At 40.4% G+C, this 18765-nt stretch overlaps 1 protein-coding gene across 3 annotated transcripts; it reads left to right on the top strand.

Moving 5' to 3' along the window:
* The first annotated feature begins 531 nt into the window (after window positions 1–531).
* Window positions 532–11645, top strand: LOC107586058 (protocadherin-10-like). 3 transcript variants are annotated; one of them, XM_016273278.1, is made up of 5 exons: window positions 532–3490; window positions 4232–4290; window positions 4484–4590; window positions 9375–9532; window positions 11270–11645. In XM_016273278.1, exons 1-5 carry the CDS (start codon window positions 944–946, stop codon window positions 11321–11323), a joined length of 2925 nt encoding a protein of 974 aa, XP_016128764.1. In that variant the 5' UTR covers window positions 532–943; the 3' UTR covers window positions 11324–11645. The 3 variants fall into 3 exon arrangements, with proteins under 3 accessions (XP_016128764.1, XP_016128763.1, XP_016128762.1); XM_016273277.1 differs by having other exon boundaries at window positions 9375–9728; XM_016273276.1 differs by lacking the exon at window positions 11270–11645 and having other exon boundaries at window positions 9375–10022.
* The last annotated feature ends 7120 nt before the right edge of the window (window positions 11646–18765 follow it).

Here is an 18765-nt window from a genome sequence, read left to right as displayed (position 1 = left end):
TGTGCACTTGTGAAATGAAATGCAAAGTGGTTTTCCACTTTTTCACTTTTTTAAACTGTACATTTCAAATTAAATCAAATACCTTTTATTGTCACATCACCATATGCACAGTTCAACAATAAAGAGATGTTCAGGTAAAAGATACAAAATGCACTACTTATACAAATAATAATGGGTGGAATTATGTATTGCTACACATTTTCAATATATAAAATGCACAGTTTCCCATGTTGACATACAAAAACATTTTTTTGTGTGTGTGTGTCCCCACCCCCCACACACAACTGTATCGTTCTTCTCTCTGACTCATTCTCATACGAACTCATCAGCCATTCAATCATTATGACCAGAAATCCCGCAGCTCTGACCAGGGGCGTGTCTATCCGCTACTAGGAGGCTTGACTGACGTAGCCAAATCCAATAAAGTTTCAGCTCTGCTAGTGCCGGGTGCTCCCATTGGTTGGCGAGGGGAGGGTGCTGCGGGAAAACCGAACAGCTAAGCGCTGATGCCTCAGTACTGTGCCAGCGGACCCCGCAGGAGCGCACCAGATATACCGGGACCTTTCAGATATCAGAGACTGCAGCTCTAATATAAAATGCATTTGTTGAATTAACTCTGTGGATTATGATATTGTGTTTTATCACACGCCAGCTGATATCTCTTAGTATCAGTGACAGTCTAATGCTGTAATGTTCACTTGTGCCAGAAATCCGCTGCGACTCTAAAGCTTGTTCGTGGGGGGAATCGCCTTGGGAAATCGGTCCTGTGTAAACCAGCACGCAGACAGCATGGTTTTGGCTGACAGCCCCGTTTAAGGAAAAATATCGCCTTACAACCAAAGCCTTACGCACGCCTGCGCGCCTGGCCTTGGAGAAGAGGGTGATGGTTTTGCTGCGTGCTCCGCGGAGATAAAATATTCCAAGTGTCCTTTCCGGAGTGGAGATGTTTGTGTTTTTGCTCCTGCTGTGTCTCGCGGATGGGGTAGTTTCGCAGATACGTTACTCTGTGCCCGAGGAAGCGGAGCATGGCACATTTGTGGGGAATATCGCTGAGGATTTGGGACTGGACCTTACGAAACTTTCATCCCGCCGCTTTCAGGTGGTGCCCAGCTCGCGGACGCCGTACCTGGAAGTAAACTTGGAGAACGGGGTGCTTTTCGTGAACGAGAAAATCGACCGGGAGCGCATCTGTAAGCAGAGCGCCAGCTGCTTGCTTCACCTGGAGGTGTTCTTGGAGAACCCGCTCGAGCTCTTTCGCGTGGAGATCGAGGTGGTGGACATCAACGACAACCCGCCGAGCTTTCCGGAGACAGACATCACCGTGGAAATATCCGAGAGCGCGACCCCGGGTACGCGCTTCCCGTTGGAGAGCGCCTTTGATCCGGATGTCGGTAGTAACGCATTGCGCACTTACGACATTACCAACAACAACAATTTCTACCTAGACGTGCAAACACAGACCGACGGCAACAAATTCGCAGAGTTGGTTTTGGAAAAGCCACTTGATCGGGAACAGCAGGCGATGCATCGTTACGTTCTCACGGCCGTGGACGGCGGCCAGCCTCCTCGGACAGGTACAGCTCTGCTTGTGGTCAGAGTGCTCGACTCCAACGACAACGTCCCCGTGTTTGATCAGCCGGTGTACTCAGTCAACCTGGCCGAGAACGCGCCCGTGGGCACGCTCGTCATCCAGCTGAACGCGACCGACTCAGACGAGGGCCCGAACGGAGAGGTAATTTACTCGTTCAGCAACCACATCTCAAGCAGGGTCAAGGAACTGTTCGATATCGACGCCCGAACGGGCCGTATAGAGGTCAGAGGTGAGGTGGACTTTGAGGAGAGCAGCCTGTATCAGATTTACGTGCAAGCGAAAGACATGGGACCTAATGCCGTGCCCGCGCACTGTAAAGTTTTGGTCAAAGTGACGGACGTAAATGACAACGCACCGGAGATCATCTTCAGCACCGTCACGGAGTCGGTGAGCGAGAACGCAGCCACTGGCACCGTCATCGCGCTGCTCAGCGTCAGCGATAAAGACTCCGAAGACAACGGCCAGACGCATGTGGAGATTCTCGGAGATGTTCCTTTTAAACTCAAAACCTCTTTCAGAAATTATTACACTATTGTGACTGACGGTCCTCTCAACCGAGAGACTGTAGAGGCATACACAGTCACCGTTGTTGCGAGAGATAAAGGGATTCCATCTCTGGCTACCAGCAAATCAATCAAAGTGCACGTGTCTGACGAGAACGACAACGCGCCAACGTTTACGCAGCCCATTTATGATGTGTATGTGACTGAGAACAACGTCCCTGGTGCTTACATCTACGCTGTCAGTGCAGTCGATCCTGATGTCGGACAGAATGCTTATATAACTTACTCCATAGTGGAGTGTGAAATCCAGGGTATGTCTGTGGTCACCTATGTGTCCATCAACTCGGAGAATGGGTATCTGTACGCCCTCAGATCCTTTGATTATGAGCAACTAAAAGACTTCAGCTTCATGGTTCAAGCCAGAGACTCAGGCAGCCCCGAGCTGTGGTCCAACGCCACGGTGAACGTCATTATAGTGGATCAAAACGATAACGCGCCGTCTGTGATTGCGCCTCTTGGAAAAAATGGCACTGCGCGGGAGCCTTTGCCGCGCTCTGCCGAGCCAGGCTACCTAGTTACTCGCATTGTCGCCATGGATGCAGATGATGGGGAGAACGCGCGCTTGTCCTATAGTATACAGAGAGGCAACGAGAATGGGATGTTCCGAATGGACTGGCGCACCGGGGAATTGCGCACGGCCCGCCGGGTGTCAGTCAAACGAGACCCGCAACAACTGTATGAGCTGCTGATTGAGGTAAGGGATCACGGGCAGCCTCCTATGTCGTGCAGCGCGGTGGTGCAGGTGACGCTCGTGGACAGTCTTGTGGAAGGCCACAGTGGAGAACGCGGAACGGCCAAGGCCAAAGACGCGTCTCTGGACTTGACGCTCATCCTCATCATTGCTCTCGGTTCCGTTTCTTTCATCTTCCTTCTGGCTATGATTGTGCTGGCCGTGCGCTGTCAGAAGGACAAAAAGCTGAACATCTACAGCACCTGCCTGGCGAGCGACTGCTGCTGCCTGGTAGGCTGCGGGTCGTGCGGATCAGGCGGGTGCTGCGGTCGTCAGGCCCGGGCCGCCAGGAAAAAGAAGAAGCTGAGCAAGTCAGACATCATGCTGGTCCAGAGCACCAACACAGCCAACGTGAGCGTGGCGAGCGCCGCGCAGGTGCCCGTGGAGGAGTCAGGGAGCTTCGGCTCGCTCCATCAAAGTCAGAACTACTGCTACCAGGTCTGTCTGACTCCGGAATCGGCCAAAACGGACCTCATGTTCCTGAAGGCCTGCAGCCCGTCGCGCAACAACGACACCGAGCACAACCCGTGCGGAGCCATAGTGACCGGCTATACTGACCAGCAGCAACCGGACATCATATCTAACGGCAGCCTGCTCTCCAGTGAGGTACGAGCATTTACTCAAATAATATAATTGCTTGCCAAATAATTTATTTAAAATAATTTTAAAGATTCCGTTTTATTTTTTGTTTGATTTTGATTAATGGCACTCAAAAAGCAAATCTAGCTCTTTTATTAAGCTATATTGTATCTCTACAGTATAGAATTCAAGAATTCGTCATTATGTGGAATAGTCATGATTTTGAAATAGTTTGCTATTTTACATTTTAATTATCTTTTTATATTTCGAATTAAATATGCATTCAGTGAGAATAATACAAAATAATCTTCCTCTCAAGAATAGTGAGCTCTGAAAACAAGCAGTTTGATAACTGGTTGCTCGCAGACCGACATAAGCAACATTATTTATTATTACATTATTATTATTATTATTATATGTTCTATATGGCCTATTCTGTGGAATTACCCACTTTAGAGCTTAAACATAGTGAGTCACTGAAATGATAGATTTGCATGTTTGTGAAAAGCTCCCTGGGTTATAGGTCATTAGATATGCCAGTCACGGTGTTGCAGAGCCTCACAAGAACAAAGATCCATCTATAGTTGAATTCTGCTGAATAGCAGCAGAGCCTAATGATTTTGACTGACCATAAAGTTCCTGCAATGCCCCCAGTGAGCAAAACCTGAATTTTGACCTGTGTTATTTATTTATTTTTTAAATTAATATTATTTAATTACTATTATGCATTGTTGTTGGGCCTGTTTCAAATCAATACCTCTCTTGCAGACAAAACACCAGAGAGCAGAACTCAGTTATTTGGTAGACCGACCAAGGCGTGTTAACAGGTAAGCACTTAACCTAACTGATATTAAACTTATTTCCCCCCATAAAATGTTCAGAAGCCTTTATTTTTTAAAAGTCTATGAACATCCAAATTAAACCAACATGAGAGACCATATCAAAGCTGAGCAGCAAATTTGTGGTTATATAAGAGTCATGTGGCATATCCGTTGACTCAAACCCTCTCTCCTCCCTCAGCTCTGCGTTCCAGGAGGCAGATATCGTGAGCTCAAAAGACAGCGGCCATGGAGACAGCGAGCAGGGAGACAGTGACCATGATGCCATGCATCGCGGACATTCTTCTGGTAAGTTTAAGCAAGTCAATTTCTATTTTTCTCTTGTTTTGTATTGATTAACAGAAGAGCTGCTAGTCAGGCTGAGCTTGTGGGTAAACTGTCGAGATAGACATGTTGGATGAAAGATGGCAGATTTTAAATAGTTTGATTGGGTTTCATCCTCACACAATCAGAACAAAAGCCCTGATCAAGGCATGTCATGGCTTTTCAGATCTGTCAGAATCCTAGCAGAAATAGTTTAGGCTAGTGAGCCTCTGGGTGTGGATGCATGAACACGTTTTGGGAACTACAGCCTTAGTGGAGAATGTAATCCAATTGTTTATGAATACTTCCTCATAATAGGGATTTACTTCAGTGGTACTATCGCCCTTTCACCAACGTCTCCAAAGACATGATGGAATTTAGATCAGTCCAGGAGGTCTGTCATCGACTCTGTGGGAATGGGACTAAATAGGTTGAGCGACAAACAAACAAGCGATTCATTGACTGCATGCGACCCCCTCCCCAAACTCCCCTTCCACCCTAATCCCTCTGCCCGCATTCCACTGATGGAGGGCACTACTTGTCCACACCTTCATAAGACCACATGTGGCGCTTTGGAAATGAGATTCGGCTTTATGCTGCGATGGAAACGATGCTTTGTTGCTAAATGACACTTCGCTTGAAGTGCATAGGGAAGTTGACTGTATAATGTAATTATGACATAGTTGGACACAAATGAATACAACAAAAAAGTTGCATCTTATTATCATTAATTTCTCTTTGCTTGAGCATATGTCCTCTGCTGTTATTCCAGAGCACCATATGCTGTGGCTGGACTGCTTCAGCTCTCATTTAGCCTATTTTTGCTCATTTAAACATTAGATTAAAATCAAGATTTTTTTCCATACAAGGTCAGCTAGCCCATATGCCTTTGTTGTCACAGGCCATCAAAGAACACTAGCCTTTAAGATACAGCTCTATAATGTAATAATAATAATAATATGTTCTGCTTTTTTTTCCCCATTTGCGAGCATATTGTCCCCACTAAAATTAATTGTTTTGCTGCATGCTATCTTCTTTAATTAAGATAATTGAAAACGTTTCACTTGGTATGCAGGCTTGGAGAGCATTCAGAAGCGTGCATTGTTCATTTTAATGAGAATTCGCTAGAAACTGCCTTCATCCTTTCAAATTTGTTTCAGACATTTTGTTTCTTAACCAGCTGCTGTTTTATGGGCTTTTTGAAACAGGAAATTTTAGTGCTTACAGTGTCACAACATAGACACATCCCAATCTAGTCATCTCTGTTAGATTAAAAACCGGCCAAGATAAGCATCGCTTAATTTATCTCTAATGCATAAAAATGCACCTGTAATACATAGTGGAGAACTTCAGAGCTTCTCTGATGAAATGACACACCTGAATCGTTTCATTCCAGTTTCATTTCTTTTATCCCGAGGATCTGCCACGTTGTAACAGAATCCCTCATTTGGTTTGCAGGTCATGTTCAGAATCCAGAAACAGCTCACTGATCAGTAATTTATTTTCAGCCTGATGCATACCAATTAGCAAATGAAGGTTATTATCAGATCTAATGCTTTGCAGGGCTTCTGTTCAGAAAACAGCAGAGCAGATATATAGAGAAGGAGATGTTTCAGTGGATCATTTCATTTACAGACCATTGCTATATCTTCTTTAATCTATAATTCTTTGTATCTCTCTTTCTCTTTCTCTCGCTTTGTCATGCACAGTGTAGAGCATCATGAAAAAGTGACGTAGAGTTTCAAACAACTTGCGCAAAATGACATATTTTGAGTGTTTTCTTTTTTGGTGAAATTACTTGTGGTGTTCCTCTGGCCTTTTTGTTGCATAGAGACCCTGTTTAGTCATCGCATTGCGATCCACCTCTGGGTGATCTGGCCATTGCCTTTTTCATCCGGTGCTTACATGCATCTCAAATGTGGATTCTTTGTGCACTTACGGTCAAATTTTGACAACATCAAACATCACTCATTATGTCAGCATGTAACTGTCAAGGTGTTATTGCAAACATACACTACCGTTCTTTGTTTTTTCCTAAATAAATGAATAGTTTTATTAAGCAAAACTTATCCAAAGTGACAAGAAAGACTTTTACATTGTTACAAAAAAATAATAAGTATCTCAAAGAAATGCTGTTCTTTTGAACTTTCTGTTTATCAAAGAATCCTGATGAATAGAAACAGAACAGTTTCCAGTTTCGTGTGACACTGAAGATTGGAGTAATAATTGTTTAAAATTCAGCTTTTTCCATCAGAAAATAAATTTCATTTGAAAATAAATTAAAATAGAACATGGTTATTTTAGGTTGTAAAAATATGTCATAATATTACTGTTTATACTGTAATTTTATCAAATAAATTAAGCCTTGGTAAGCATAATAGATTTCATCCAAAAGCATTAAAAATCTAACTGACCGCAGACTGTAGTGTTATAACTTACTTTAAAATATTGTTTTAATTTTAATCTTATATATAATGTTTGAAATATAAAATGTTTTGAGCTGGATTCTAGAATAATTTAGTGGAGTACCTGCTTTAACTAGCAAAGATTAAAACCCTTGTAACCTTTTTTTCTTACAATAAGTGGATACATATCAAAACATTATGCACCCCATTTAAATTTGTATTCAGCATCGGCTTACCTGAAACTGAAATTAATACAAGGCATAAAAATAGCACGTATTTTTTTCAACCAGAGAATCGTATTTTCATCAGGTTTGACTCTTTCTTGCAATATTGAACCACAAGTCAACAATATAATTACTTTTCCGGTTTTTCCACTGAAAAAAAAGACACTGGATGAGTACAGAGAGCAATTAATTTCAGAAAATGTCAGGAAATATCAAGATGTCTCCGTGCGATTACACGATGAGGAAGTGTCTTATCTCACACTCTCTAAATATCAAACTCTCTCTCTTGCTCGCTCTCTCACCTTCTTTGTATGTCAGAAATATACACAAAGAACCTTTGTTCACAGTCTCTTATAAAAATGAGACCTTTGAATATTGTCATAGATAGCTTTCAGATTTGTTTAATGTTTGAACTACTTGTCGATGTTATACTTGGGTCTGTAATTAGGAGAGTCTTACAAAGCCCAGGCCTAAGTAGGTTGTTTGCATGTAGCTCAGAAGAATTCTAATCCTCTTTTAAAGCAGAAACCCAAAGTCTGTGTATGCTGACCTGTCTTCTGTCTGAAGGGCTAGTCTGAGGATTAGCAAAGAACATCCCCCCCACACCACTGACTCTGCTCCATACCTTCAACATCTCTGCTTAGCGCTGCTTTGAAAATGGCACTTCATTAATCATCCAGCTGTAATTACTGACTGTTTTAGATGTGGGGTTTTTAGACACAGAAAGGGGATTTAAAAAGGCTCACCTCTCTCTTCTTCTCAGATGCACGTAGTCAAAATGGCACGGCTAACACCTGCTGGGGTGCCAGCGGGGCTAAAAGGCTTCGCGCAACTGTCACGTGCAAACTAACAGGATCTTTTCTCTCACACTGGCTTTAACTGTAACACTCTTGTAGCGCTAGCTTCTCAGCTTTGTGATTTGTGAGGGTGTTAGTCATTGGATATTAGCAGTGGGCTGCTTGAATTACGTGCCGCTAATTAAAATGCATTTTCAAAGAGGCTCGTGCTAAACCTGATGTGGTAGGCCCAACATTGGTGCCGAAGCTTGGCTCCTAAGGCCTGGAAAATTATAAAATTGTTAGATTAGATTAGATAGTTATGTAGTATCTTGTTGTGTTTTCCTTATTTTTTAGGTTCTATAATTTAGACGAGAAAGAGACAAAAGAGTAAGTTTTTTTTTTTTGGAGGCTTGAGCTAAACCTATGAGAAATATGTTGTAGGCCGTAAGGGGTGGAGCTAGGTTCTTAAAGCCTGTTTCAAATAATTCCTGGGAAATTACATATTTATTTATAGTAATTTAAACTGTTTAGATATATAAATATTTTATATATATATATATTTCCCCAAATATTTTTTTTTATATTCCTTTGAAGCTCATTGACGTATGTTTTATTTTGTGTTTTTTTATGTCTTATTGTGTCCCTTATTCTTTTTGTTCCTTTAACTGAGACAGAGAGAAAGAAACAAAAGAGTAAAGGGGGTTATGACCTTTATAATATATCCCTTCATCTTCTAGCTGGGCAGAAGAGGCAGAAAGAGAACAGAGGATCGGGTTTATCTGCAAGCTTGGTGTCTGAGAGAGTTTACCTTTGATGTCAAATAGAAAGAGAGAGGGAAAGAGAGACCTCAAGAAGAGATTACAGCATTGACTCCATCCACTCGCTGTGTATGTTCTCCGCACATGCTTTGATCAGGGTAATTTGTCATTTAAAAGTCACTAAAAAGGAAAAAAAGAGCACGATGCAATCTTTTCATGATTAGCACGTCAAGTGCCAAAGACATTTCATGCATAGAGCTTCTAATGTTTTCAAAGTGAATGACATGTATTACATTTCATTTGGATTTACATATTTATAATGCTTGATTAAGTCTAAAAAAAGATGCTGGATAACTCATACCGATTGGTTGAATTAATGCGGAATGTGGCGGTTCGGTCTTTTATCTACGAGAGAAGATGTTGAGAGCGAGTTATATCGTACATGCACTGCATACACATGGTTTATTGTATTTATTTATGTTGGTTTGTCTTGTTTTAATGCACTTACATGCTTCCAGTGCAATTGGGAGCAGATTCTCGCTGTCATCCTCCCACATGGACAATTAAACACAAGCTAACCCATCTCTCTGTTCTCTCTCATAGGAGCAGACCTCTTCTCCAACTGCACAGAGGAGTGCAAAGCCCTCGGCCACTCAGATCGCTGCTGGATGCCAAGTTTCGTGCCTACCGAGGCAAGACAGGGCGCCGATTACCGCAGCAACCTGCACGTGCCGGGTATGGACTCTGTGCCCGACTCTGAGGTATTTGAGGGCGAGACGTTGGCGGGCGATCAGTCATTCTCAACCTTTGGCAAAGAGACGCCACACAACCCCAACCAGATGCACCAACACCAACATCAACACCATCAACACCACCTCAATGCTTCCACGCTAGAGAGGAAAGAGTTCGATGCACTTCTGTGTAACTCTCGCATGCCTTACAAAGCCGCCTGTCTGTGTGAGTATCTCAAAAGAGAGAGCTCTTTCCTCTCTCTTGATCTGACCCAAAAAAAACTTTCCAAATTCAAGGCCTCTAGCGTGAAGTGCTGCTGAATTCTCCTCTAAAAATTCTAAGCCCTCACACTTCCGCTTTCCTTCACCCATCAACACCTGTCCATCCTTCATCTGCTCTACATCTACTGGTTCCTGGTGTACACTCTTAAAAATAAATGCTCTGACAGAAGCAAAACCTATAGGAGAGAACATAAGTGTATCATTTTAACATCCTAAAGTATTTTTTTATCCTCTAGTTCTTTAGAAAACCATCTATTGGTGCTTTAAAGCCCCCTGGAGGCCTGCACATTTTAAATGGAGGAATCAATATTCTGATCTTAAGAACTTCTTCTAATGTAGCATCAAGAACTATTTTCATCTTCAATGAAGCAAATAGAAAGAAATGTACCAAGTGAACAAAATAGTTTTTTATTGAAGCATTGAAGGACCTTTATTTTTAAGAGTGTATGATTAGCTTTTTCTTCATACATTTACTCACATTCAAACAATGTTATCAGGGTGGTGAAAACAATCAGAATTTAGGAATTTACCCACTTTTAATACGAGTGTGGATATGAATCAAATTGGCTGCACACACAATTTTTGGTAATTGAAATTGGCATTTAAATTCTAAGTCTATCTATAAATAAATAAACCTTCAAGCCAACATTTAAAATTTGTCTTAACCAACTTGTTTTTTTTTTATTGCAATTGTATTACATTTTTTTAAATTTGTTTAATTTTAATTCTACCTCCTTACATTCAAATTCAAAATCAGGAATTAAAAAAGCATTCTCAGTTGAATTCAGAATGTTCCACAACCCTGATAATTTCATTACTTCAAACATTGCACATGCTTTGAAACATGAAATTGCTCTATGAATTCATTCAGTTGTTTATAAATGCAGGGAATTATAAAAGCCCTTGTCTAGTTGTGGGATTTTAATGCAATACGATGTTAGATCAAACATTAAAACGTTCTCAGATCTGACCATAGGCAAAAACCCACCAGCGATTGACAGAGATTGAAGCCTAAAATGAACTTGTAAAACACACAAAAATAAAAGAAAGGCTGAAGCTCCCTATTGTTTTGTACACAGGCTGTAGACTTATTGAGGCAGCGTTTGACTAGTCATGCCAAACATTTCAGCTTGAAACAGACGCTCTCAAAAGGCCAGAGTTTATAAGCTTTAGACTGCCTACTACTGTTTGTTGTGTTAGAGGGGATGAAGGTGGTAGTGGGATTGATTTAAATATTATCGACTGCTCTTGTTCTGTTGAAACCTTCAGACATCTGTCTCAGAAAGAGCGCTCCGAGGCTGTGTGGGTGGTGCATTTAACTTTGAGGTAATAGTTTATGATTGTAGACCTATAGTACCACATCAAAGCTCCGCTTCTGAATGGACCAGCCAAGGGTCTTTTAATAGCTTAGCACAACACTTTATGTAGTTTGCCGCCTAAAAAAAATATACCTTTAATAAGCTTCCTTTCTTTTTTCCTTTTTAGCGCGGAAAAGGATATGCTAGCTCTTTCCGAGTGGACATACCAGAGACGGCGTGATTTTGCACAATCAGTAAAACTGATGGAAAAGCAAAGAGCATCAAGTTTTCAGACTCTATTTCCAGAGACGTCAGATGATTGTGCGTTCCCAAAGGCTTCCGGAGCCTCTAGGACCTCAACAAACTTGATGAAAGAGTCTGATTGCAGAGCTAGATGCAACGCCGAGCGGCTGGACATAACGCGCTTCTCAGCAGGACTGAGGACAAAACTAAACCGTTAAAATACACTGAGGATAGGAAGACAAGTAAAGAAACAAGAGGACAGCTATTCCTCTTGGCTTCTGTGTGTGCCTGTTTACAGCACTACTGTACATCGTAAAAAAAACAACAAGACAAAAAAAGACAATTAGAACTATGACGAGAACCACCGACGAAAACTACAAAAATGGAGATATATTCACTGAGCCCTTTAGTTGTTTATGTACACACACACACACACACACACACCACTGAAAAGTCAATTGTACAGGAAATTCATTTGAGCATTACAAATGCAATATTGTTCTTTTAGACATGACTGTTTTTATATTCTGTGTGCGGCTGTGTGTGTGTGATAAGGTGTTTTCCCTAAATCTATTCCAACTCTTTGACAAAAAAAAAAAAAAAAAAGCAACGGATTCCACGGAGGGATTTTTTTTTTCCCGTCAGGGTTAAGTGTTTAACGTTGTGAGCAGGACAGCTGTGGCCTAAATCTTACTCTCTCAGACAATACGTAGGTTATATCACGTGTGAGAAGTCTTAACTGTACTCTTTTAAACTTCAAAATAAATATAAATCTATATCTATAAATCTATCTATATATGCTTTTTTCTGAAAGTGAGGTCTTCATTTGCTCCGTTTTTTCCAGTGTAGTGTGTAAGGCTCCTCAAGGGAGCCGTTAGCGTCGCTAATCCACTTTACAGGGGTTCTTAACATGACATAAAGCCTTATCTCCAAACTTTTCGTCCATTTTTTCACTTTTGGATATTGAGATTCATGTCTATAAATAAAAAGGGTCATACTATTCTAGATTTGAATACATGCCAGTTGTGTATTACTGTAGCCAAATAGATCCATTTGGAAATGTGAAGCCAAATACGAAAGGGGCACACAGTGCAAATCAAACACCCATGCACACACACACACTGATACTGATATTTACACACTAAAGCATATGAACACAAACACCTTAATACCAGGAGGTGACAAATAAACTGAAAAATGTATAATTATGTCTTAGACTCCTGTGTTTTATTTTAAGACAACTTTAGCGGAACTAATACGAATAGACAGTTTGACAATTAAGCTGTAAATATAAAATACTACACAAAACATTATTTTCTAATGAAATATGTAATGGAAAACCAGGCACAGCTGTCTGGTTTTGTTTTGTAGCTAAGGACATCTGAAAGTCTATTTTTGCACAGATGGATTCAACCACTCAAATTAACATTTAGTGCAGTTTATTTGTTCAAAACAAATGCTATTGAGGTTTTATTAACAATGACAGTTCAAAAACATTTTTGCACAAAAATAGAGGGAAACATGGACAAATACATTTTGTTCACTTCTCATCTGCAAAGAGAACAAAATGTAATATATATATATATATATATATATATTCCAGCGAAGTTCAATTTAAAGCCACTCGCACAGAACTAAACTTAATCTGTTACGTGGGAGCGGGTGGAGAGCCGGACAGCAGATAAGATGACAAAAGAACCACGAAGCCAGGAGCCCGACGGGAGGGGGGGGACCAGGCAAGAAAGGGGAAGAAAAAGAGGGGCAGAGAGCCCCCGTGAGCTGAGCTCTGTGTACACAGCTTTTCTGACATTTAGACCTCTCAACTGCTGTAGTCTTGCTATCAGACCTGTTAGTGACACAGCCCCACTGAGACTTCATGACAAAAAGGCTCCGAAAAAGCTTTTAAATGACAAATGTGCCATCGTAGGCTGTGAATTTTAACACCTTTTCTCTAACTACGGACAATGGCTTATAGTTTTGAATATCAGTAAAATTGTGACTCGATTAAACAGCAGGTTCTAACCTCTGAGTTAATTTTTTTTTACTCTGAGCATCTGAGTGAAGAGGTGTCAGTCTACTTGACAGTAAGCCTATTTAGTTCAGTGAATGAACGTTAATCTGTCTTTAGTGCCTTTGGCCTATTTCCTTACTGTACTGTCTGCACACTTTACATACACACACAAATCAAAGCATGTTATATAATTTAATAAATAATAATATACTTGGCAACATACTTGGTATCACTTTAATATATGAACAGCTGATAATCATTACCATCTTCATATTTATTATAATTATTATGAAAATGTAATTGAATAAATAAGAATGTATTATTGTTGTTGTTAGAATCACACGTTTTTTTTAAGTGCAGCATACTTGCATCCTATCTTTAAAAAACACATATTCTGACACAGAGAAGCACCCAAACAACGGTTTTTCTCTCATACACTGTCTGAGAGGTCAGTGTAACCTTCCTAAATGTTTTCTGAAGTTGGTGGAAAGAGCTCTTTTCTTCTCACTGAGAGCTCAGATTGTGTATTTTTTATCCTTTTTTTTCATACGGGGTGATGACGCCCTTTCACAACTGCAGAGAGCATTCGTGAAAGAAGTGTTTATGATGTAGACACCTCTCTTTCCTTCTCTCACTCAGACATTCCAGGCAGCCTGTCATTTCATCTTGTAACCTTTATAATAGTACAAATGCATTGTCCGCAGATTAAACAAACCAATCATGGCCTGCCTATTCAGATATCTATTGTATCCCACAGTGACAAACGTGAAATATAAATGTTTGAGTGCTCAAAAAACGTTCATCAAGCATTTATTATCCATTTTCAAACATACAAACAAGAGTCTTGTCTTGTTATTAGTAGCAGATAGGTGGTTAATTAAACTCATGTAAATTGTTTTATTTGTTTGTCCTGGGTTTAACTGCTGAAATGAGGGAATAGTGGCTATAACCTGTATATGTGTGTGTGTGTGAGTGGACTGTAGGTGCCACCTGGGTACTAATGAGTGAGTAATTAGGCTCTGGCACATGCACAGACAGCCACACCTTGCTCCTTAGGACCCCAGCCACCATATGCTGCACCAGTTGGGAGCTCAACTTGCCAAGAACAAGAAGAAAGAGAAAAGTAAGTGAAAAGAAAACCTCAGTTCCTTCCGTCATCATAGGAGCACTCTTTCTAAACATTCTGGCCTATGCCATAAAATTGCATGACCTTCTCAGATAGAAGCATTTAAAAATCACTGATAAACACAGTAGCCTAAATACCGAAGGAGAATGATGAAAGTAAACCCGGTAATTTAGTAAGTGCCAGCTCTATTCATGCCAGTGTAACCTGATCTCAAACACATTCAGAATGCTAACAAAAGAGGGGGTGTGTCCTTAAAAAAAGGAAAGCTGGGCTGGGGTCGGTAGTCAAGGATTAAAGTGGTTTGATTTCTTTTTTACAGGTGGTGAAAACTGATGCCAGCACAGCACAGACATGGTGGAAATGTTTGAGCTGAAGACTTTAGAGAAATCTTGGAGAGAAAATGCTCTTTCAACTGCTTTCAGGAGTGTGTAAAATCAGCAGATGCCAGCCAAATGTTGGTGGGTCTATTTGTTTGTCAGCTTCTGAAATGTTGTCCCTCCCCACTGTGAAACGCGGTAACAAAGTCCCATACATAAGATACCATTCACATACCCTCTGCTCTTGACAAGCGCAAGTCATTCCTGGGTCACATTTGGGCCATTTGTGGGACAGAGAGAACACACACATACACAAATTTGCTAAACCATCTGCTCCTGGTGCCTGTCGTGGTGTAACATTACTACCTCAAGCAAACTTTCCAGGAAGGACAGCAATGGAGTCTACATCCATTTGTTCCATTTGATGTTACTAGAGGTGTTTACTTGAATTAATGTACAAATACCTTAATTTAAAAAAAATGCTTTTAATTTGACTTGAGTAAAAGTAAAAAGTACCTATTCAAAGTCAGTGTTGGGAAGGTTACTTTGGGAATGTAATAGGCTACAGATTACAAGTTACCCTATTTAAAATGTAATAGTAGTGTAACTTTTTCAATTACTTTATTAAAGTAATGTAACTGATTACTTTCTGATTACTTTTCTAAATTTCTAATGAATGTTTTCAACTGTTAATCATTTTCAAACATTTACACCATGCAGGGTTAACCTTACAGTAGTGCTCGACACTGATACTGTCAGACTTTCAAAAACCTTCGTCACTTGAATTAAGATGATAGAATTTGAACACATCCACCACAAAATCAGACTTTAGTACCGCCTTTGATTTTGAGATTGAGCTGAAGTTCAATGCAGATTTAAAATCATAAGAAATTGTTTACTGATACTGTTTTTGAAACCAAATCTTTGCATAACTACAGGAAACACTGCATCTAACAATGCTTTGGATTTTTTTTTTAAGTACAGTCACCATGTTTTTTTTGGCAAATGGATTACCATTTGTCTTTATTTTTACTACAAATTCCATGGTTAAACTATGGTTAGTGTAGCCCAAACCATGGTTAATAATTCGTGGTTACCATGGTTAGGTAAAATCATTGTTATCCAGCAGCCATATCACCCTGTAGCCCAAGACTGGTTGCCCACTAAAGCTAAGCAGAGCTGAGCCTGGTCAGTACCTGGATGGGAGACCTCCTGAGAAAACTAGGTTGCTGCTGGAAGAGGTGTTAGTGAGGCCAGCAGGGGGTGCTCACCCTGCAGTCTGTGTGGGTCCTAACGCACCGGTATAGTGACGGGGACACTATACTGTAAAAAATAATCTTCGGATGAGACGTTAAACCACGGTCCTGACTCTCTGTGATAATTTAAAATCCCAGGATGTCCTTCGAAAAAGAGTAGGGGTATAACCCCGGCATCCTGGCCAAATTTGCCCATTGGCCTCTGACCATCATGACCTCCTAATCATCCCCATATGTGCTGATTGGCTTCATGTCTCCTCTCCACCAATGAGCTGGTGTGTGTTGGGTGTTCTGGCTCAATATGGCTGCCGTCGCATCATCCAGGTGGATGCTGCACACTGGTGGTGGTTGAGGAGATTCCCCCCCTTTCATGTAAAGCACTTTGAGTACCCAGAAAAGCGCTATATAAATGTAACCAATTATTATTATTAATTATTATTATTATTGTTCATTTCCGTAAGGGTTGTGTTGTTGTCTGCCCTAGCTCCCCTTAAACCTATTATAAACAATATGATTATTTGTCAGCTAAATTACTACTGTAACTTTACAGTAGATAATAATGATGTCCTTTAGTATACAGTATTTTGAGTGATGATTTATCAGCAATGGGCTGCTACTGCTTAAAGTCCCCATTAAATCAAAATTAAAGTTTTTTGGGGGTTAGTATCAATATGTTAGTCTTAAGTTTATCTATAAGGCAGTGTGCTCAAAAACAGTGACACAGTTTGCATTTAGAAGATATATGCATTCAAAACTTGCAGTTCGTCAATTCCGCCAAAAGAGCTCAACGATTTTTTTGACGTCACATCGTACTTCAGCTTCTCATCAAACGTTCTGTCCAATCAAATACTCTCTAGAATCCGAAGCGCCCGCCCCCTACACTATAAAATAGACACTGAAGCCGCGGCTGAAATCGGTCACTTGTCCAAAGAATTAGTATTTTCTGTACAGCGAATGGCACGTAGTGCACTATATAGGGGACAGGGAATGGTTCAAACAGTGTAAATAAGCTTTCCATTGAGGAAAAAAAGAAGTCTGGTTTCACGCTATGTCACGCTAACCACCGCACCGTGCACACACACTCTGCTCCGGTCCAGAGACACGATAGCATGAATGATAGCATTGGCTATTTTAAAAAGGGGCGAGGCCGCTTAATATGTCCTGCCCTGTCTTCCTGTTTCAGTTAAAATGACGTCAACACATAGAGTAATGCTGCATGTTTCTACGCATTTCAGGGGATCTTTAACTAAGTAAACAAAGACAAAACTACAATAGCATATTTACAGAAGGCTTCTTAATATGTCCTGCCCTGTCTTCCTGTTTCAGTTAAAATGACGTCAACACATAGAGTAATGCTGCATGTTTCTACGCATTTCAGGGGATCTTTAACTAAGTAAACAAAGACAAAACTACAATAGCATATTTACAGATGAAACTGATCTGCACTTGAAATCCTGAACAGTAATTTTGATTCTCTGCTCCACCTGTGGCTTATACAGTCCACTCAAATATCTTGCATTGATTACTCTGATCTAAACGTTTGGCGGAGGCCGAGCGCGCGAACCAAAGTGCATTCCCAATCATGACTAACTGATTCATGATTTATTAGAGATTTATTATCGAATGTCGAATTCGGAAACAATCGCTTTAGTACATCCGGCAGGCAATTATATAATAACAATAATATTAAAAAAGCGGGCAAAATCAGCTGCCAGGCCACCGGGAATTGTCCCGGTTCTCCCGATGACCAGTCCGCACGTGATTTCCACAGAGACACGCAGAACGTGCAGGATTCATATTGTCTTTTTGCTGATGAATATTTACAGACCCTATCCATATTGCGTTTTGATTCAAGTGTACTGACCTACTTTTGATTTATTCATCCAGATGTTGCATATTCCGTGACATTCTGTGTTATAGGAGTTCCAAGCAGTCCGTGTTTTCCGCATCGCGGAAATCATCGGGCCGTATGTCTCATATTTTAGAGTAGTCAGAGCAATTTGGGAAAGAAATCAATTAAATCTGTATGTAGATGTGTGTAAATATTCAAATATAACCCACTTTGTAATCGTTAACATTTTCATAAGTAGGCCTAACTAATTTAATTTAAAAAAAAATGTTTTGTTAGTTACATTTATTTTGTAATTAAATTACGTAATGCCATTACATGTAACTAGTTACTCCCCAACACTGAAAGTATACTGATCAATAGACCATAGTTTATGCATTTATGTATTAAATTATGGCTTGTAATTTCATATGAACCTATACTGCACAAAATATCTATTTTAGGAGAGAGGGGACTAAAGTCCTAGACACAGATTTGGGATATTGCTATAAGTTTGAGCTCATGCTGACATTATTCTAAATTATTATAAATCGTCAGCTAGTTTTCAGCATTCCCAGCAGGCACAGTATGTCAATATGCCAGGTTGACGTTGGACATGACGTCAGACGTTGCCTGAAATAGTGAATGATTTTTTTTATAACATCTTATAACAAGTAAGACATTAGACATTGTGCTTTGGAATGTAGTGAAGTAAAAGTAAAAGAAAAGAAAAGATAAAACATACAACATAAATGGAGCAAACAGATGCAAGCATGTGAACCCCGACAACCTCAAGTTCCTGGGTCAGGCAGTATTGACATAATGATTTGAGGCCATTATTCTTATTATACTTGTAGACACAGCTTCCCTTCTCAGATGAAAGTGCTATTATTTGTTTAGGG

This window comes from Sinocyclocheilus grahami, unplaced genomic scaffold, assembly GCF_001515645.1.
Source record: "Sinocyclocheilus grahami isolate Dianchi unplaced genomic scaffold, SAMN03320097.WGS_v1.1 scaffold77.1, whole genome shotgun sequence".
NCBI lineage: Eukaryota > Metazoa > Chordata > Actinopteri > Cypriniformes > Cyprinidae > Sinocyclocheilus > Sinocyclocheilus grahami.
The sequence above is the reverse complement of the archived record's forward strand: the minus strand, read 5'-3'. Positions and strand labels throughout refer to the sequence as shown.